The sequence below is a fragment of the Eptatretus burgeri genome, chromosome 10 (assembly GCF_056783735.1).
Source record: "Eptatretus burgeri isolate ZD-2024b chromosome 10, Ebu_testis_v1, whole genome shotgun sequence".
Classification (NCBI taxonomy): Eukaryota; Metazoa; Chordata; class Myxini; order Myxiniformes; family Myxinidae; genus Eptatretus; species Eptatretus burgeri.
The window spans coordinates 87,735,751-87,758,692 of NC_140970.1; the positions used below are offsets into that span (position 1 = coordinate 87,735,751).

Sequence of the window (22,942 nt, forward strand, 5' to 3'; positions counted from 1 at the left end):
TTCCTTTGCCAGCGAAGGTGAAGGAGGTAATGTTTTCACCCCCTCTGTCTGTTTGGTTGTGTTTGTTTGTTTGCAGGATATCTCAAAAAAGTTGTGGACAGATCCGGATGAAATTTGGTGGGCAGGTTGGGTGTGTGACGAGGAAGAAATTATATTATTCGATTTTGGTGAACATCCGAATCTGGATCTGGATACCATAATTATTTAATTTTTAAAGTGATTCTTCACCATTGAGAGATTGGGCCAAAAACAATATTTCGCATATTTCAAAAATGTATTGGGCCCGATATGTTCTCGTGTATCAGGCATTGCGGAGGTGGGGGGGGCGGAGGTATGCGCTCTACCGAGTACCCTTCCAGTTTACAATTGCTGTTACAAGGTTGGGGGGGGGCACTTATCCAACCAAGATATTCTCGTTTTGTATATTTAATTAATTTCCTGAAATTTGTAGAATTTTTTTTTTTCACTTGGAAGTTGTGGGTTATGATGTGGAAATAAAGGTGGAAAAAGTCTGATTTAATGCAATTTAATCCCAGGCTAAAAGGCAACAAAAGATGAAAATTTTGAAAGTGGGTGAAGACTTTCTATAGGCACTGTATGTATATTTCCCTTGATTTTAATGCACTTATACCATTTGCCCTTCAACCGATCTCCCAGTAAAGCAGAAATTTCTAGATTGCTTCATCTACGACTCAGATTGCTACATCTTCGTGTTCCCCATTTCGGTTGCCGAGGAGATGTTACTTCAAATGTCGAAACAAAAGCACACATTTCGTCAACATACCTCGATGTTTGTCCTTGATTGCCTGCTGCAACATTTCCACGAGGTTGGTGTAATAATCCTCTGTAGTTGTAGTTTTGTGGGAAATCTTGGTAATCAGCAGGACTCCCTTGGAGTTTTGGTTAAACTAGGGTTGTGATCTCACTGGCTGATGGTTGGATACAAAGCTTATCAGTTCGCAGTGATCTCTTGTGTATGATGTATTTTATTTTTGTGTGTATATATATATATATATATATATATATATATATATATATATATATATATATATATATATATATATATATACATATATATACATATATATACATATATACATATACATATATATATATACATATATATATACATATATACATACATATATACACACACATATACACACACATATACACACACATATACACACACATATACACACACACACACACACACACACACACACACACACACACACACACACACACACACACACACATATCTTCTTTCAGCTGCCACCGTAAGGGGACGCCAAGGCGGATCAACCGTCTCCATTTCGCTCTATCCTCCACATCTTCCATTGACACTCCAACCACCCGCATGTCCGCCCTCACCACATCCATGAACCTCTTCTTTGGCCTTCCTCTTCTCCTCCTACCTGGCAGCTCCATCCTCAGCATCCTTCCCCCGAAAAACTCCTTCCCTCCTGTGCACATGTCCAAACCATCTCAATCTCGCCTCTCTCACTTTGTCTCCAAACCGTCCTACCTGCGCTGTCCCTCTAATATACTCATTCCTTATCCTGTCCATCCTCGTCACTCCCAACGAGAATCGCAGCGTCTTTAACTCTGCCACCTCCAGCTCCGCTTCCTGTCTTTTTGTCAGCGCCACCGCCTCCATACCATACAACATAGCTGGTCTCACTACCGTCTTGTATACTTCCCCTTCACTCTTGCAGCTACCCTTCTGTCACAAATCACTCCTGCAACTCTTCTCCACCCACTCCATCCTGCCTGCACTCTCTTTTTCACTTCTCTAACACACTCTCCGTTACTTTGGACAGTTGATTCCAAGTATTTAAACCAATCCACCTTCCCCACCTCAACTCCTTGCCACCGCACAATACCACCACCCTCCCGCTCATTTACGGATTGTACTCCGTCTTACTCCTATTGACTATCCTTCCCCTTCTCTCCAGCGCATACCTCCACCTCTGGAGGCTCGCCTCAGCCTGCTCCCTACTCTCCCTACAGATCATGATGTCATCTGCGAAAATCATACTCCATGGAGATTCGTCTGATCTCGTCCGTCAACCTGTCCATCACCATTGCAAACAGGAAAGGTCTCAGAGTCGATCCTTGGTGCAATCCCACTTTTACCTTAAACCGGTCCGTCATTCCTACCTCACACCTCACCGCTGTCACACTGTCCTCGTACATATCCCGCACCATCCTCACATACTTCTCCACCACTCCCGACTTCCTCATACAATACCACAACTCCTCTCTTGGCACCCTCGCATAAGCTTTCTCTAAATCCACAAACACACAATGTAACTCCTTCTGGCCTTCCCTATACTTCTCCATCAACATTCTCAAAGCAAACATCACATCAGTGGTGCTCTTTCCTGGCATAAACCCATATTGCTCACAAATCATCACCTCTCCTCTCAACCGAACTTCAACTACTCTTTCCTACAACTTCATGGTGTGGCTAAACAACTTTGTCCCTCTGTAATTACCACAGCTCTGCACATCACCCTTGTTCTTGAAAATCGGAACCAGTACACTTGATCTCCACTCCTCCAGCATCCTCTCACTTTCCAAGATTTTATTAAACAATCTGGTTAACAACCCCACTGCCATCTCTCCTAAAAACTTCCATGCCTCCACTGGTATACCATCTGGGCCAACCGCCTTTCCACTTTTCATCTTCTTCATAGCAGTCCTCACTTCATCCTTACTGATCCAACCCACTTCCTGATTCACTATCTCCACCTCTTCCAACCTTCTCTCTCTCATTTTCTTCATTCATCAGCTCCTCAAAGTACTCCATCCACCTTCTCAACACACTCTCCTCGCATGTCAGCACATTCCCATTTGCGTCCTTTGTCACCCTGACCTGCAGCACATCCTTCCCAGCTCGGTCCCTCTGTCTTCCCAATCGGTTCAAATCCTTTTCCCCTTCTTTTGTATCCAACTTCTCATACAGCTCGCCATATGCCTTTTCCTTTGCCTTGGCCACCTCTCTCTTTGCCTTGCGCCGCCACTCCTTTTACTCCTGTCTACTTTCTTCATCTCTCTGGCTATCCCACTTCTTTTTCAGGTCAGGTCAGGTATGGGAGCATGTGCCAGAACAGCGCGTCGCTGCGTCCACTTTCCGCCGGTCCTCCAGGGGCCTCCGTCTGGCCATCCCCCAGGCAGATGCCAGGCCCATCCCCATCTCCTTGAGACGATAGTCAACCTGCTGCAACCACGAGGCACGAGGTCGGCCAACTGGCCTCCTCCACTCATGAGACTCCCTCGCTGAGAGAATCTGGTGAGCAGGATCAGCGTCAGGAAAACGAGCCACATGTCCATACAGCCGCAACTGACGCTCACGGACTATGCAGGTAACAAATCTCATTTGAGTCTCTCTCAGCAACCGCTCGTTGGACACAAAGTCCGACCAGCGATAGCCAAGGATTCTCCGAAGAGACCTGGTACAAAATGAATTAAGTCTCTGTCTCAGGTCCTTGGTCAGAGTCCAAGTCTCGCATCCATAGACCAAGACTGGAAGTACCAAGGACCTGAAGACTCGGACTTTTGTCCTCCCGCACAGGTACCGGCAGCGCCACACCCCATGATCCAGTGAATCCATGACTCCCCAGGCCCGACCCAGACGTCTATTGACCTCTGACTCACAGCCAGCAGAGACATGAATATCACTGCCAAGGCAAGTGAATCTCTCCACGACCTCAACATCCTCACCACAAACAGACACAGACAGGACAGCAGCATCCAAGATGTCACCGGAAGCCTGGATCTTGGTTTTGACCCAAGAAACCCGTAATCCCAGTGGCTCCGACTCCTCATTCAGCACCTCGAGGGCCCCCAAAAGGATATCTAAAGACTCCGCAAAGATGACTGCATCATCTGCAAAATCAAGGTCCGAGATCTTGACATTCCCAAACGATGCACCGCAGCTTGATCTCTCCGACATCCTCCCTAAAATCCAGTCCATACAAGTGCTGAAAAGTGTGGGGGCAAGTACACATCCCTGACGAACTCCAGTAACAACTGGAAATAAGTCGGAGATGGTACCACCACACTTCACAGCACCAGCTGGGGGACCAGCCTGGTACAACCACAAAGTAACCAGCCCAGCGGTCCTTCACTTCAGACTCCTCTGTCAAGAGCCTACCACTCTCTGCTCTAACTGCAATGCTCCGAGGGATGGGCTTGGATGAACGCAATGCGCGAATTCCCCTGGAAGCGGGATGAGAATCACCTGTCCACAGGTGATGCTCTACCCCCTCACAGATTCCTCGCACATGGGCCTCCTTGTCCACCCTCAGTGCACGTACAGTTTTACGCCTCAGCTCCTTGAACAGCTCAGCTCTGCCATTCAGCCTGGCCCTGCGACTTTGGTCAATGGTATCCAGTGTCCCTTGAGAGACAAAATTCTTCTTTGCCCTGCGGTGAGTTCCAAGACATCCACTGGCAACATCAAGGACAGTGGTCTTGAAGGCACTCCACAACTCTTCAGGACCCCCCAAAGCACCCAGACCCCCCCCCCCCAAGTGTCCACTCAGCCTGTTCACAAACTCCTCAGCTACTCTCTCATCCCTGAGCTTGGCAACATCCAGCCTAGGCTGGGATGGTACCATTCTCCACGATTTAAGGTGCAGCTTTAGAGTTGCTACAACAAGCCTGTGGTCAGTATTGAGGAACTGAGCACTCCGGTAGACCCTGCAGTTCTGGATCATCCTCCAACGACCGTCAATGAGGACATGGTCAATCTCCTTTGCCACACCGCCAGCGTTGGAATACCAAGTCCCAGCGATGAGCTTGTGGGCGCTGAAACCATGAACCAGCCACCCTAAGTCCATGACTTCTTGCAAAGTCAAGGAACTTAGTGCTATTCTGGTTCATAGTTCCTGACCCATGGGGACCAACACACACCTCATAACCATCCCTATCAGTTCCAGTCTTTTTCCTTCTTTTTTCCTATCAGTTCCTTCTTTTTCGCCAACCTATTTCTCCTTATACTTTCCTGTACTTCCTCATTCCACCACCAAGTCTCCTTGTCTTCCTTCCTCGCTATCTCCCTCACCACTTCTGCTGTAGTTGCCCAATCATCCCACTCCTCTTTACCACCATCCAACGCCTGTCTCACCTCCTCCCTAAATTCCACACAACAGTCTTCCTCCTTCAGCTTCCACCATCTGGTCCTTGGTTCAGCCCTCACTCTCTTCCTCAACCTCACCTCCAAAATCATCCCACAGACCACCAATCGATGCTGTCGAGCTACACTCTCCGCTGCCACCACCTTACAGTCTCTAATCTCTTTCAGGTTGCATCTCCTGCTTAAGATGTAATCCACCTGTGTGCACTTTCCTCCACTCTTGTACGTCACCATGTGTTCCTCCTTCTTAAAATACAGATTTTCCATTCTTTTTGCAATATCTACGACCATTTGCCCTTCCACATTCCTCTTGTTGACACCGTACTGACCCATCACCTCCTCATCCTCTTTATTCCCTTCCCCAACATGCCCATTGAAATCTGATCCAATCACCACTCTTTCATCCTTGGATACACTCTCCACCACTTCATCCAGCTCACTCCAGAAATCTTCTTTATACTCCATCTCACACCCCACATGTGGGGCATATGCACTGATGCCATTCATCATCACCCCTTCAATTTCAAACTTCACACTCATCACTCGGTCCGACACTCTCCTCACCCCCAATACCCTCTTGACATAATCCTCCTTCAGGATTACCCCGACACCATTTCTCCTCCCATCCACACCATGGTAGAAAAGTTTGAAACCACCTCCAATGCTCCTCGCCTTACTCCCCATCCACTTGGTTTCTTGTACACACAGTATGTCCACCTTTCTTCTCTCCATCATATCAGCCAACTCTCGCCCTTTGCCATTCAGAGTTCCAACTCTCACCTCCACACTTCTACCCTTCCCCCTCTCCCACTGCCTCTGGACCTGCCTTCCCCGTCTCCTTCTCCTCCTTCGCCCAGCAGTAGCACAATTTCCACCGGTACCCCACTGACCAACGGTACCGGTGGCGGTCGTTGGTAACCCGGGCCTCGACCGATCCGGTATGGAAATCCGTTTTATTGTCCGCATAATGATTTGGCATAGGTTTTTACGCTGGATGCCCTTCCTGACGCAACCCTGGTCGCCTCAAATGACACACAGAGATATGATACACCTATTCTAACCGGGGCATACACCGGGCCCAGTACACTGGTACTCATTTCGACGACCTCGGACGGATGACAGGCTGAGTCAATCCCCTGGTGTATATTAATTCAGTGGCCCAACGGGGCTTGAACTCAGGACGTTTTGGGTTCCAAGCTGCTGCCCTAACCACTGTGCCAACACCAGGTATGTATGTGTGTGTGTGTGTATATATATATATATTTGTGTGTATATTGGGTCGCCAAAATAGGTGACCCTTATTGTCAGTAATTCTGTTTGTTTGTTTGCATGTTTGTTCGTTTGTCATCAGCATAATTGGTAGTAAACGTGGGTGGATTTTGACCAAATTCAAGTGGTTGGTGCATCTTATGACCTCATGCTTTGAAAATTGTGACGGTTGCTAGGGACGCTTTGGTTCCCCAGCAACAACCGAAAAACCTTCAAAATCGGTATCGTTCATGCAAAATCAATTCCGAAAGCCATTATTCCACGTAGGGTTATGAAATTTGGCACGAATGATCTACAGGTGATGCTCTACCAAATATATTCCGGTTTTTGTGGCATATGGAATACTTTACCCACAGCGCCCCCGACAATTTGGGTATGCGCGAAAATTGAAGGCCCCCTAGTGACCAGGTGAATGCATCGATACGAATGAAACTTTGCAGGTTCATGGTACTCAATGAGTACTCCAACTTTGCCTCAGGACATATTGACGGATTTCGCTTTGGTCAGGGGTCAAAGGTCAATTAGTGCAAAAATCGATTATATGTGAGAGCTAGAGGTGCCTTCGTGCCAAATGCTACTCCTCGGGTTATGGTCGGATGGTCATGAAAATTCACACTGATCATCTGGAATGCATTGTGCACAAACGATCAAGCCAGATTTTCAATTTATATTGTTACGGAAATGACCCTTAATGGGATTACTAAGAATAGGATTAGCTCAGATCCCCCATTAAATGCCTGTTTTGATAGGTTGTGTGGTGTAAGGGACGATATGTGTGTCGGGAGGTGTAGAAGACTGTGTTTTTCTGTTCATACGGTGGTGGAACGAGAGATTATGCTTTTTCCTCTCGTGTCAGAGAGGAAGGGGTGTGGCCAAGAGAGAGAGAGAGGTGTGGCCTGGAGGCAATGACGCGAAGGGGCGGAGCCCTTGGTCAGAGTCGCCGAGAGAAGTGAGAGAAAGGAGAAACAAAAGATGAGTATGTGGAAATAGTGGCGCTCGAAGTGTGCTCGTGTTTCGAAGCGAGCGAACGAAGGAGTGCTGTGTGTGAGGAACGGCCGGGTTCTCGAGGCGTGCTCGGAGTCGCTTCGAGGCGAGCGAACGAAGGAGGCACCGTGTTGGATCTGCTGGGAGAGACGTGAACCCGACCTGCACGTCGGTGATTCGACCGAGAGAGGCACTGAGAGGACGAAGCGGGAGTCGGGCTTCGAGGCGGGAAGGCTGGAGAGGAGACGCCGGACCTTCGGACGGTCCTTACTCACCAACGGCGCGTCACATTTGCCATTCTGCCTGTGGAACTCGGACCTCAACTTGGGCCTTGTATGGAGAACAGGCCAGGTCAGGGATTTGTGTGCTGGACCGTGAGAGAGATCAACTGAGGCTCCTCTTCGACCCTACGCGAGGTCAGAGCGCGCAGAGACCACGCACGCGGTGACTGAAGGAGGGAGAACACCGCGCCGCCATCTTGCCACGCAGCACGTTCGAGCGGGAGTTTGAACCCGTGGACACCACCGCTTGTTACGAACGATATTCGTGCTTTGGACACGGTCCTCTCGTCCATGAGCCATCACCGAGTACTCTGTCTTGTCCTGCATGTATGCTGTTTGTCTGTCTGTTTTGTTTGCACGTGTTGTATAAGGCATATTTCATAGAATCCCCTCGAAACCTTTAGACCGTGATTCCCTAGGTAAGAATGGGTAGATCGTTAGTATAACCATTGTAGTGTTTATTGCTTGTGTTGTGATCCCTGATGTTCCCCAATAAATCTGGTTAATTCTTATGCAGTTGCCGCTATGGATTAATTTGTGTCACGTCGAGGAACGATCCGTTCGATTGGCATATAGGGCCAAAAATGGTTACAGGCTGGTAGACTCCGCTTGGTCACTGACAAAGCCAGTCTGTAGCCAGGGGTTCTATCTCCCCAACTGGTAAGGTACAGGATTATGTTGGTATCGCGATTGAAGACGTGTGACCCGAGGCCTGTGCCGAGCCGGCCGGCGTTGTAGACTCCCGGAGACGGTGGTGGCGAGGGTGGCGCCAGGAACCGGGTCAGAATCCCGCCACCCCGGATCCGCAACAATATCTTTGTTCACCCACAGCACCCCCTCGAACTTTGGGGATTTCCGATATCAAACCGCATTTTCGGTACTTTTCATTCAAATTGATACCGAGTAGTTATCAGTAGATGGAACTCGATGAGATTTGGTATGCATAATCTTAAGGTGATTCTCTATCTGCTATATGACATCCATTTTTTCTATATCTTATAGTTTCCAAATGGTAACCCTCTCAACTTGGGTGTCCGAGGGCCATTGAGCATTCCCGCTGAAAATTCAAAGTACACTAGCTCCAAGACGGTTGAACCGAATCGAATGAATCTTTACATGTTTATAGACCGTAATGAGTACTACAACTTTGCTCATTTGCATAATGACCTATCTCGAGTAGGTCAGGGGTCAAAGGTCAATAAGTGCATTTTTCGGGCAAAATTACCATTCAAGGCACCCTTGCTCCTACACGGATTAACCGATACGAATGAAAGTTCATGGGTACGACAACTTTTGCTCAGGACATATTGACCTATCTTGGCTAGGTCAGGGGTCAAAGGTCAATGAGTGAATTTTTCGGGCAAAATGACCATTCAAATCCCCCTTGCTCATACGCGGGTTAACCGATACGAATGAAAGTTCATAGGTACAGAGTACTCAATGGGTACTACAACTTTGCTTCAGGACATATTGACCTATCTCGGCTCAGTCAGGGGTCAAAGGTCAATGAGTGCATTTTTGGGGCAAAATGACCATTCAAAGCCCCCTTACTCATACACGGGTTAACTGATTCGATTGCAATTTCGTAAGTACTTAGTACTAGATTAACTCAGATCAGGGGTCAAAGGTCATCGGATGCTTGGTGACCCATGGCCGCCTACTGGCTTGTGTATGTATAGAGAGAGATAGATATATATATATATATATATATATATATATATATATATATATATATATATATATATATATATATATATGTGTGTATCTCTATTATAATACCAAGCTTGCACACTAAAAACTCGGCTCGCCTTCACACGATCCCTATGAAATTGCTGTGGCACTTAGCGGACGTGCCGACAATGTTTGGGAAGTCTTGGCGTTCCATAGTACCACTTGCATTTTGCACAATGCGTATTTTTGTCATTCCCCGTGTACGGTCTGTCGTCTGCTACCAGCTATGTTGCACTGCTATCCCGTGCATGTGCACGGATATCGCTAATATATATATATATATATATATATATATATATATATATATATATATATATATATATATATATATATATATATATATATATATAATATATATATATATATTTGTATATTTTTTTTTTAATGTAATAAATAAGTGGTCCACGAATCCATTGAGGACGTACTGTCTCATATGAAGCACCCCTTGCTGAGTCGATGTCGTAAATTTAATTGTGATAGAAAACGATCGAGAAGTTTAAATTCACAACACTGGGAAGAGTATGGGAGTGAATTCTATGGTTCCACATTTTGGCAAAATTTCACACCTTTTTACCTGCACGTCTCTTACCTGGGTCGCTGTTCCTGCAGTTTATGTGCGCCTCAGAGCAAAACGATGCACACATGACATCCATGTCTCTCATTTGGGTCCTCTGGTCAGGTCCTCGTAGGTTTTGGACGGCGTTCAGTAGATGTGCACATTGTTTAAAGATGGCCTTGTGTTCACCTTCCATGCCACTTAATTTCCATCTTCCTCATCAGACTGATCTGTTGGCGTGGTCGCTCGCTATCGTCCCTCCCTTGTAGTTCGTTCCACTTTCGATTCCTCCCCCCGCCCATTAGTTTCATTTCCCTGAATCCAAACATTTCCTTGTTCTTCTTTGGTGACTTGCTTCCTTTGAACAAACATCCCAGCTTCGCGTTCTGGGGGAAGCGACCATGGCTTTTTCTGGACCGACCATGGTCCACCGCCCTCGCTTTGGCTTTGGAGAGTCTGACGCGGTACCTGTACCCGTGAGCACAGGGGTGAGTTCGAAATTAAATTAAATTGGTCGAGTGCCCAAGACCGGGTAACCGACCGGTCTCTTCACCTCTGTACACTGTATGGTCCATCGTGCCTTACTCTTGTCGTGCTCTAACATTACCGAGCCTTGTTCGTGCCCAACAAAACAGGCGAGTTTCCCGCACCTTCCTAAAGGGACTTACCAAACAACATCATGTGTGAGGCATAAAGTCTCCTCGCAAGGGGGCGCTTGGAGGTGGGGGTGGTAGTGGGATTGGGGTCCAGTTTTTGTTGTGATGACACTGATAATCCCTCTCCCCCCCCCACCCCCTTCCCTTGGCAGTATACTTCACACCGGGCACACGATGCTTTCTACACTGATGCAGACTAGTTGGTGGTCCAAACCTCACACCTGAGCCTTGTCTGCTGAACAGCCAAACTAGTTGGTGGTTCCTTAAGTTTTGAAAACTTTGTGGAAGTTTAAAGTTTACATTTCCAATCATTCGATTGGCTCATTTGGTACGTCAGTGGTGCTGTCATGACTTTTGAACTGTATTGTCTGCATTCAATTGGCAGCGTTGTCATATATATATATATATATATATATATATATATATATATATATATATATATATATATATATATATATATTACACTGTCCTTTGTAATCAAATGTTAAGCTTGCTGTCCCCTCGACTAGCACGATTTCAAACCATTGTGTACTGGGACCCCGATTACTGTAAGGAAGGTAATGGCAAACCACACAGTGTATTGCTTGTCCAGGAAAATGCTATCGAAGCATTGACTCTCCAATGGGGAATGATACTTATTGGCTGATGGTGGAGTGAATGCAAGCAGGGGTGAGGTTATAGCAGGTGCAGGCAAGGGTGAGGTTGCAGCAGGTGCAGGCAAGGGTGAGGTTGCAGCAAGTGCAGGCAGGGGTGAGGTTGTAGCAGGTGCAGGCAGGGGTGAGGTTGTAGCAGGTGCAGGCAGGGGTGAGGTGTAGCAAGTGCAGGCAAGGGTGAGGTTGTAGCAAGTGCAGGCAGGGGTGAGGGTGGAGCAAGTGCAGGCAGGGGTGAGGGTGGAGCAAGTGCAGGCAGGGGTGAGGTTGCAGCAGGTGCAGGCAAGGGTGAGGTTGTAGCAGGTGCAGGGAAGGGTGAGGTTGTAGCAGGTGCAGGCAGGGGTGAGGTTGCAGCAGGTGCAGGCAGGGGTGAGGTTGTAGCAGGTGCAGGCAGGGGTGAGGGTGGAGCAGGTGCAGGCAGGGGTGAGTGTGGGGAGATTATTTTTGTTGGCGATGAAACTTTGAAACATGTATACTTCATTCTGCAGGGAAGATGGAAGACATAGAGTTCTGTATTATTTTGATGGAGCATGTATAAGGGATGTTGGATGAAGGACTGCAGGATGGCCTCGAGGTATGCACACTCACCTCTAAACTGTTCACCTGGGTTTGAATCTTGACCCAGCTCTAAACTGGTCTTTCACAGGTAGGGTGATTCATCAATGTGTGTGCCGTCCCTCAGACGGACGTTAAACTGGGCATCTCATCTGCCGGCATTAGTTGGTGGATCTCAAAGTTCTCACGGTGTCCTTCGCTAAGAGTCGGCGAGTTATCGCTGGCACCCTGAACAAATTACAAATTCCTGCCATAACCTTAGTCGAATGTCAAGCCTTGCCAGCCGGTTCATGAAAGACTTGGGCTAACCTTCTCCCATCCAGCCCCACAAGAACCTGGAATAATTGCGGCCATTGAAGAAGAAGAATGAAGAATAAATTGTATTGCATCAGATCATGGCAAGAAGACGTTGGTTTATGATGTAGGGAAAGATTACTTGGTACTTGGCCGCACCAGATGCCTTGCACGCCGAGTGTGGACTTTGAGGGGTGAGGTGGAGGTAGTTATCAGGCCAAACACGAACCAAGACACATCCAAGGTCACTGTTCTCCTTACCTTGCTTGGTTCACAGAGAGGACATGTACAAATTACGCAGCCCCTATCTAATGCCAATGACAACGACACCACCCCTCACAGCATTCATAATAATGGGACAACTTCACTCTCATGGGTCCATGGTTACAAAAAAACGACAAGGGCACTCTGTCAAGTGCATTCCTCTGCCAGGCTGGTTAGTTTACATTTTGTATCCCACTGATAGGCTGGATCTGGATTGGTATCTGAACTAAAATTGAATCTGCTTGTTGTCAACGAACCAACTCATCCACCAAATTTCGTCTGAATCCGTCCACAACTTTTTGAGATATTTTGTTCACAAACAGAGACGGAGGTGAAAACATAATCTCCATCTAACTTCGGTGGCGGAGGTAAAAATGGTCTCACCTTCGTGAACACACAGACCTCGTTAATTTGACATAATAGCGAATATGTACATCCTCCGACGCAACAATGATTTGACTTGGAGTCTGATTGGGATTAACCTGAGGTTTTAAAGGATTTTTTTTTTAACAGGAATCTGCTCTTTCCATGTTTGCCCCCCTCCATGTCCTACACCAGGTTTCTGCAGGGTTCACATGGTCCACTATAAACCTCCTTCTGGTAAAACTACCTAAATCCAGGATTACTGCTCACCTCCACTCATTTATTTCTCTTTTTACCACCTGTGGAATCAACTTCCACATTCTGTTCAACCTCATTCTGCCCTCCAAGTCTTCATGACAGCTGTTCACCACCATCTCAGATCATCAGGTTAGGTAGGTAGGTCAGGTATGGGTGCAAGCGCTGGGGCAGCGTGTCACTGCGTCCACTTTCCGCCGGCACTCCAGGGGCCTCTGTCTGGCCATCCCCCAGGCAGATGCCTGACCCATCCCCATCTCTTTGAGATGCTGATCAAGCTGCTGCAACCACGAGGCACGTGGTCAGCCCATTGGCTCCCTCCACTCACGAGGCTTCCTCACTGAGAGAATCCGGTGAGCAGGATCAGCGTCAGGGAAAACGAGCCACATGTCCATACAGCCACAGCTGATGCTCACGGACCATGCAGGTAACAAATCTTATTTGAGTCTCTCTCAGCAACCGCTCGTTGGACGCAAAGTCCGACCAGCGATAGCCAAGGATTCTCTGAAGAGACCTGGTACCAAATGAAAGAAGTCGCTGTCTCATATCCCTGGTCAAAGTGCAAGTCTCACATCCCGAGAGCAAGACTGGAAGCACCAAGGACCTGAAGACTTGGACTTTCATCCTCCCGCACAGGTACCGGCAGCGCCACACCCCATGATCCAGTGAATCAATGACTCCCCAGGCCTGATCGACAGGTCTGTTGACCTCTGGCTCAGAGCCAGCAGAGACATGAATATCACTGCCAAGGAAAGTGAATCTCTCCATGACTTCAACATCCTCGCCACAAACAGGTACAGACAGGACAGCAGCATCCAAGATGTCATTGAAAGCCTGGATCTCAGTTTTGACCCAGGAAACCCGTAATCCCAGCAGCTCAGACTCCTCATTCAGCACCTCGAGGGCCCCCAAAAGGATGTCCAGTCTCCGCAACGATGACTGCATCATCTGTGAAATCAAGGTCAGAGATCTTGACATTCCCAAACGATGCACCGCAGCTTGATCTCTCCGACATTCTCCCGAGAATCCAGTCCATGCAAGTGCTGCAAAGTGTGGGGGCCAGTACACACCCCTGACGAACTCCAGTAACAATTGGATATAGGTCAGAGATGGTACCACATCTCACAGTACTCTCAGTCCCAGAGTAGAGTTCGGACATCAGCTTGATCAGTTTTGGTAGCACCCCACGAAGACCAAGAATACTCCAGAGGACATCCCGATTCACTGAATCAAATGCTTTACAGAGATCAACATAGGTTGCAAGCAGCCCCTACCGAAACTCTCGTCTGCGTTCGGTGAGGACCTGAAGAGCAAGGATACAGTCAATCGTTGACCTCTTTGGTGTAAAGCCTGACTGCTCTGGACGCTGGTGCTCAAGCAGATGGTGGCGAACCCTATCAAGAATTATCTGAGCAAAGACCTTGCCTGGCGCTGAGAGCAGCGCCAGCCCTCGGTAGTTGTTGCAGTCTTGGCGATCACCCTTCCCTTTCCAGAGAAGGACAACAAGGCCCCTCTTCCAGTCAGTTGGGATGATGCCTGTGTTCCAGGCAGAGCACAGAACTGCATGCAACAACACGAGTGCAGCATTTCCACAAACCTTGAAGTTCAGCATGGATACCACAGATCCCTGGAGCTTTACCCCATTTCAACCGGTTCACCGCTGCCTGTGTTTCCACAAACGAAGGTGGATCACGGTTCAATTGGAGGGTCATTGCATATGGAATTGTAACACCCCTGACATCCAACTCGACAGCTGATGGATCAGCTTGGTACAGCCGCTCAAACTAACCGGCCCAGGGGGGCTTCACTTCAGACTCCTCTGTCAAAAGCCTACCACCCTCTGCTCTTACTGCAGTACACCGAGGGACGGGCTTGGAGGAACACAATGTGTGAATTCCCCTGTAAGCAGGACGAGAATCACTTGACCACAGGTGATGCTCTACCCCCTCACAGATTCCTCACACATAGGCTTCCTTATCCACCCTTGGAGCACGTACAGTTTTACGCCTCAGCTCCATGAACAGCTCAGCTCTGCCATTCAGCCTGCCCTGCGACTCTGGTCAATGGTGTCCAGTGTCCCTTGAGAGACAAAATTCTTCTTCATGAGTTCTCGAGACAAAATGAGTTCCAAGACATCCACCGGCAACATTAAGGATGGTGGTCTTGAAGGCACTCCACAACTCTTCAAGATTCCCCAAAGCACCCAGACCCCCCCCCCAAATCCCCACTCAACCTGTTCGCAAACTCCTCAACTACTCTCTCATCCTTGAGCTTGCTAACATCCAGCCTCGGCAGGGATGGTACCATTCTCCCGGATTTAAGCTACAACTTCAGATTTGCGACAACAAGCCTGTGGTCGGTATTGAGGAACTGAGCACTCCGGTGGACCCTGCTGTTCTGGATCATCCTTCAGTGACCATCAACGAGGACATGGCCAATCTACTTTGCCACACCACCAACGTTGGAAGACACAGTCCAGCGATGAGCTTGTGGGTGCTGAAACCAGGAACCAGCCACCATAAGTCCATGACTTCTTGCAAAGTCAAGGAACTTAGTGCTATTCTGGTTCACAGTTCCAGACCCATGGGGACCAACACATGTCTCAGAACCATCCCAATCAGTTCCAGTCGAAGCATTGAAATCCCCCAATACTAGAAGTGTTTCTCCCCTGCGGCACTGATCAACCACAGACTCGAGTGCAACATCGAATACGTCCTTCATGGTGAGATCACTCGGCTCAGTCGGAGCATAAACAGAGACCATGGAAATGACACCCAAGGAGTGACGAATCCTTCGTCTCATCATACGCTCGTTGAACGGTATTGCCTCAATTACAATTGGAATCAGCTTGTTGGACACAGCGACAGCAACTCCTTGGGCATGGTAACCATCAGAGCGATCAGATCAATAGTTAGTGTAACCACTCGCCATGTTCTCACCGCTATCCGGTCTCTGAACTTCAGAGAGTGCTGCAATACCGATATCCAAACACTTGAGTTCACAGACAGGTGTTCATCCTCTGTTAGGGATCGGACATTCCAGGCACCCACCTGAAGGGGGTGCCTCAGGTTAACCCAAGGAGACCACCATTTGGTGGACGACACCCCAACACCACCCCTACACACACCACTGCAATCTGACCCGGGAAGGTTATGCCATGGTTTTCCTCCTATCATCAAAGAATGGGGGTCCCGAAGGCTTTGCCCCAATCCCGTCATCCGGTGAGCTGCCCTGCGGTGGGCAGCTGCAGAGGATGTACTCCCACGGAGTGGGTTTTCAGATTTATTTTTGTTTTTCGTACGTTTTGTGGAATGAAGGGTGTTTTATGGTTACCGGACTGCAAATCCTGCCACCAACCTCCTCATAAGAAGTAACCCAACTGTAAGAGGGCGTCCGCAAACACAGTTGGACACGAGATATGGATGGCTGTTGGCTCACAAGGAGCTCCTCTGCCCTCTGACAGGTTTTGTTTTTAATCCTGCTGGGTGTCCATATCCAAACACCCTCCTCATCAGAAAACCTGGTGGGGGAGACTGTTTAGTCGCCGACAACCCGACCATGGAACAGGTTGGTCCAGGTCTCCTTGGAGTTTGCTTCTGTACCCATCTTGTCCACCCCATGCACGCGTGTTTTAACGAGTCCTGTTTTTGTCTTTCCCATCCTGATGTGTTCATTGTGCTTGCTCTTCCATGAGCCTCGACTATGTTTACAAAAACTAAATTGAGCTGCGGGTAAAATAGTAATCGATGGGGGTAAACTACAAATTGCTCCACCCAACTGTGTTTGCTGCAGACCACCATAATGGCAGTGGAGTTTGATGGAGGTGTTGTTGTTGGAGCTGATACTCGTGTCACAGCAGGGTAAGTAATGTCTGTTTTATCTACTTCGTGTCCTTTGGATCAGAATAACTCGTTGAGTACAGTGGGATATCTTTAGCTTAAACTGCAGGCTCAATCACGAGTCTCTTAATATCACTTTCACCATTGAAAATGCTGCCACCACTGAGCAACTGCAAATTGAAAACAGGGCATAGGAGGATAGTGGCTCAATACGATAGGTTTCAACAACTGAAAGTTGACCAGATTATTCTAACCGCCGTGAGAAGTCAAATACAGCTGACATTTCAGGTATTATTCCTTCGTCGAAGCAAGAGAGGACTTTGACCTGAAATGTCAGATTCACTTTGCTTCCAACAGCAGTCAGCACACCTTTGTCAACTGTAAGTTGATAAAACCTATCGTTTTGAATAATTTGCCTACAAAGATGGACTAATCTTTGGGAAAGTCAAATATTGACCGAATAATCTGATGATTATGAGACGAGGAATCCCAAAGCTGTGTACCATCTTATGCATAACAGTAATTTTGTTTCCTGCAGACAAGAAGTGACAAACCGTGTCATAGACAAGCTGTATAAGGTGCATGACCGCATCTACTGCTGCCGTTCTGGTTCTGCCGCTGATACAGAGATGATTGCAGACACTGTTGCATACCAGCTGGACTTTTTCAGGCAAGGAATATCCTCCATGCACTGTAACTCGATGACAACTTTTTGGAACTGTTGTGAGCAAGTTCTGTAATTTATTTTTATTATTTTGTATACAGAGTTGCGGCTCATGGCAGAACCAGACCACAGAGCAGAAGAGAAACAGGTAGAACAGGTTGGAAAATAGGGAAATATACCAACAGCAGGGAAGAGGGACACCTTGAGTAGAGGGACACATGATAGACTGTGGGGGTGGAAGGGGGGGAGAGGGAAGAACACGAGCTCAAGCACAACAAGGACTGGAACAGAAAAGGAAAGCCCGGGATGGAAGAGGATTGGAACACATCAATGGGAATTGAGTCAGGGTGGTGAGGGAAGGGAGAAAATAATTTGGAAAGGTAGGGGTGGGCTTGGGGAGGGTTAATGAGGGAAGAGCCCTTGGACTCCACGACATAATGACAAGAAAGTTGCGAGGTGGGGGTGCCAGCACGAAGGGTAGTGTTGTACTCGAGGCTGAGGAGAAGAGAGGATACCATTGAGAGTCATGTGCTGACTACAAGAGTGGAGTTTCTGACTGGGTTGATGGAGGAGTGCAGTTGATATCATTTATCTCGATTTTCAGAAAGCTTTTGAGAAGGTAACATATGAAGGGCTGTTGGTTTCGCTGAAGACTTGTGCAGTGGCTGGTAGTGTCGTTAACTGGATTGTAAACTGGTTTAGAGACAGGAATCAAAGAGTGAGGGTGAACGGAAGGCTCTCTGGCTGGGAGGATGTAAATAGTGTGGTACCCAAGGGATCAGTTCTCGTAACATTATTCATAATTTACAGCAATGATTTGGACAATGAGGTTGGGAGTAGGCTATCCAAATTCACAGATGACACTAATCTTGGAACTAAGGGAGACGGCAAAGAGGGGGAAAATCTGATTATCAGAGGGGGAGGGAAGTGACCCTCAACTTAGGAAGTTTAAAAGGAAGAGCATTACTAGTAGACCATCTGTGCCCTGCAGGAGAGAGAGAGGAGAGGGAGAGGGAGAGACATACACACAAGGCCAAAAAGGAGGCGGTAGAATATAGAGGTCACCAACCTGTCTGCAACTTGAGAGTAACAGGCCGAGACACCCAGCCTTGTCGTGGGATATCCCAATTATTTCGATGGCCTTGCTTCCCAGGGCACCAAGAGGGTCAAGGTGTGAGGCAGGAGCACCAGCCCAAAGGGGAGAGCAGTACTTCATGAAGCTGTGAATTAAGGCCTTGGACAATACGTTGTCAAAAGTTCAGATTGGCTTGGCCTTGCATTTTTGTTGAACACGGACCCGTGGCTCATGGCGGGATTTGTAAATACAGGTGACATGCAGAGCAATGTATTGGTAGATATCAATCCATTTTAATAGGAAATTAGAGATACGAGGAAACTTGGGACAAATCATCACAGTATACGGGATTTGAATCGGGGATCCCAGCATCAGAAGCCATTTGAATCGCAAGTCATCCCAAGTCAAATCCTCATATGGCAATGCCACCAGGCAAACCTATTGTTGTAAACTTTATCTGTAAGTCGTCCGCTTGGATTTACCAAAATCATTGCGTAACTTGTTTTAACTCATTAGAAAAGTCCGTTTGAACCTGTTTAAGAAACTGTACTTGAATAGTTATTTTGTTTTTCTGTTGGTGGGAATGAGGGTGGCACTTCTCTTTTGGGAGAGAACATTTTGGTGCCCATCCTAGATTATTCTGGAAGGCCCTGAGGAGTCAACCACAAAGTGCAGATTTAGCCTGGTGTTGGCTTCATGGTTAAAGTGGTTGGCTTAAGATATTCGGGTCTTGAGTTTCTGCCCCTGTCGAACCGTTAAATAACACTAGACGGGTTGACTTAGTCCGTCGTACTTCCGAGGTCGGCAAATGAGTACCGGCTTACTACATCAGTGGCACAACCACGTTCCTAGCAACGATGCAACCAGCAGCCCCAGGCTGCATACAAAATGATGATGAATGAGTGCAGACTTGAAGCACAATGGGTCGACCTGTTGATATTCTCATCTGAACTGATGGCTCATGATGCTGGGAACCCATGTTCAAATCCCCAAAACAATACGAATTTGTCCATTGTGACGAACGACCTTGTAATTCACCTTGAAGTATGCTGTTTCACCAATGCCTTTGTCCTGCTTTTAATTGATCGACAAACTACACCATGATCCTGAGATAAGCATAAAATAAAACGATGGAGAATTAAACTGGTGGAGTGGGCAGATGACCTTCTAACTCTAGGTCTTGAATGAGCCAGCTGGGTTTTAATCAACAATACAGAACATGGATGGTATTTCATTTTGTACTTCCTCAGTTTCCAGTAAGGTTAGAATCCAAACGTGGAAGAGGTTACAAACAGACGTGGGATGCACAACGATGTGTTGATAAATTGTAATTTTCAAGCCTTATCTCTGAAGGTTATTTTCAAGTTTTAACCTGCAGAAGCACAGGTGTGGTTTATGCAATGAGTGCCAAGTTTGAGAGTGTCACCAAACCAGTTTGTCAGGCAGTGGGTACAGTACTCTCATACGTCAATGCACGTTATAGTTTGCTCAAACGTGTGCATCTAATATATATATATATATATATATATATATATATATATATATATATATATATATATATATATATATATATATATATATATATATATATATATTTTTTTTTCATTCATTTACTTGCTAATTACACTAGTAAGCCAGGCAGGAAAATGATACTTTAGCCAAAAAGTCATCTTGAAATGCTTTTATTGAAGGTGAACATATTTTGATGTTATCATACTGGTGTGGAAATGACTTCAATGCACTAACATTGCATAGAATCGTTTTGTTATTTCCCATAGTTATTTCCCATCGTGAATGTAATAGGATAAACATGAGGTCATGTTGTCGTGATGTTCGATGTGCGTCGTTTTATGGATCGACAGACATCATCCACCCTTCCTAAGCCTGGTTTTGCCTTAATGGTTAAAGTGGCTAGCTTAAGATCTCCGGGTCTTGAGTTCAACCCCCATCGTCTTGTTGAATAAACACCAGGCCTGTTAATTTAGCCTGCCATCCTTCCGAGGTCGATAAAATGAGTACCATCCATTCATCCATCCATTGGGACCATGCCCTGTGCAGAGCGTTGGTGCTGCCAAAGCAGTCTCCTTGGCTATTGGGCACAATCCTGGATGGGTCGCCAAGCTGGCACTCATTTTGCCGACCTCGGAAGGATGACAGGCAGAGTCAACCCCACCTGGTATTAATTCAACAGCCGAGCGGGATCCCAAGTCCAGCACCCTCACCATTAAGCCAACACCAGGCATTAAAATGAGTACCAGTGTACTAATAATGGGGGCACTGCATCAGCAACACAACCGTGCCCCCAGAAAATGATGCAGTCAATCAGCCACAGGCTGCATACAAATAAATAAATAAATAAATCGATACACCCTTCCAAATGTGTTTCGAAAAACCTCCATCCTTTCAAACTCCTATTTAATGTTCTTACCTTTGTAATCTGTCCTTTATGTTCTTTTAAAGTGAACGCCAGGCCTTTTGAGTGCCATTTTAGTCAGGTTGGGAGTGTGCCAGTCCCGTCCAAGGGGGAAGTGACATCATCACGAATTTGAAACCAGTATTCATGGTCTTGAACCTTCTCCACCAACAAAGTTCATCATTTATGAAGAGCATCATAGATAGAAACTTGAGAGAGTTCATAGAACACGGTACTCCACACAGTGTTTAAGTGTGTACTTCAGTTCAATAAAATAATTATTTTAAAGATCGTTAAAAAAAAAAAACACACCCTGGAAGTTAAGTGCTAATGAAGCAGTCTTATCGTCTGGGTCAAATTGTGTCGATTAATTACGTACTCTTGGAATGTACCTTTTAGACTGCTGAGACCCATTTGACGTTTGAAGACCCTTTAAGACCCTCAAAGGGGAACCCAAACGCACTCAGACCACCTCGACGCTAATCTATCCCTCGATACCCGACAAAATAGATATGATGTCTTTTTCCATTTTCCGAATTGTAAAGTCCATCTTCTTATTCTTGTTCTTCTCCAGGTGATCTGTGACGTCGTATCAGCAAGTGGACCGTCATGTCCACACTGTGTACAGGTTCCATCGTGTTCCGATTTAACTCAAACGGTGAATAATTTTCGATTGTTCTGTTTTCCCCCCACAAATATGCCCAGTTGGTGTCCTTGGTGCATTGACAGTGATACCAACCGAGATGGTTTCATGCTCCACCAACGGCTGAAAGATCCTGAGTTGGCCAGAAATTTGACAACGTTTGTCCAAAATACCCGAGTGTGGATCGGGCCAATAAAATTTCCTCTTTTGTGCTCGTTTCATCACAGCTCTTTGTAAAATGTTCCAACAGAGATTGTGAGATATCCACCACTATTGAGAGAGGATGCCATCCATACCCACGATTAAGTGGAAGAAACAACACCAACACCAGCTTGAAACAGCAACACCATCTCGACCCAGCTACCAGAACATGTACGTGGGTGATTTCAGGGGTGAATCAAACACCTGTTGCCATTGCCAGGAAGTTACCACAAGAGCACCTGAAAAGAATGATCTATTATCAACATAAATTTCTGCAAATCAAATGAACCAACATCACTTTATAGTGGAGAGGGAGTATGTATATACACATGTACATGTCATCTACTCCTCCAAGATGATTTGACATTGGACGTGAAAACTTTCAGGGTCTCCCCCACCCCTTCATCCCCCACCCCTTCATCCCCCACCCCTTCATCCCCCACCCCCAGCACCACGCTCCCCTCCACAATCAACCATCTCCCCACAATACCCATCACGAATCCCACACCCCTCCCCCTCTACCATCGTCTCCACAATCCCCCATCAACCATCACCACAATACCCACAACCATCCCACATCTCCTCTCCCCTCGAGCACCACTCCCCCACCACTGGGCATGACACTGCAAAGCACAGCACTGCACAGCACTATGGCAAGAACATGACTCGACACAGCATGAATACTGCTCGACACAGCATGACACAGCATGAATACTGCTTGACACAGCATGACACAGCATGAATACTGCTCGACACAGTATGACACAGCATGAATACTGCTCGACACAGTATGACACAGCATGAATACTGCTCGACACAGTATGACACAGCATGAATACTGCTCCACACAGCATGTCACAGCATGAATACTGCTCGACACAGCATGACACAGCATGAATACTGCTCGACACAGCGTGACACAGCATGAATACTGCTCGACACAGCATGACACAGCATGAATACTGCTCGACACAGCATGACACAGCATGAATACTGCTCGACACAGCATGACACAGCATGAATACTGCTCGACACAGCATGACACAGCATGAATACTGCTCGACACAGCATGACACAGCATGAATACTGATCGACACAGCATG

General features: G+C 47.0%; 1 protein-coding gene and 1 long non-coding RNA gene across 5 annotated transcripts in view; one reads left to right on the forward strand and one right to left on the reverse strand.

Annotated features, from left to right (window-relative positions):
* LOC147019033 (uncharacterized) overlaps positions 1 to 10,136 on the reverse strand; it is a 69,747-nt gene extending 59,611 nt beyond the window's left edge. For all 3 annotated transcript variants that reach the window (XR_015062623.1, XR_015062624.1, XR_015062622.1), the window contains exon 1: positions 10,001 to 10,136. This is a non-coding gene — a long non-coding RNA (uncharacterized LOC147019033). The remainder of the gene's footprint in view (positions 1 to 10,000) is intronic.
* Positions 10,137 to 10,266: 130 nt separating this feature from the next.
* The window catches only part of LOC147019035 (proteasome subunit beta type-6-like), a 35,200-nt gene continuing 22,524 nt past the window's right edge, over positions 10,267 to 22,942 (forward strand). Inside the window, exons 1-3 of one of the 2 annotated variants that reach the window (XM_085899216.1) lie at positions 10,267 to 10,455; positions 16,797 to 16,864; positions 17,382 to 17,513. In XM_085899216.1, coding sequence (XP_085755342.1) covers positions 10,369 to 10,455; positions 16,797 to 16,864; positions 17,382 to 17,513 — 287 coding nt within the window. In that variant the 5' untranslated portion in view covers positions 10,267 to 10,368. The remainder of the gene's footprint in view (positions 10,456 to 16,796; positions 16,865 to 17,381; positions 17,514 to 22,942) is intronic. The other variant, XM_085899215.1, reaches the window with a different exon arrangement.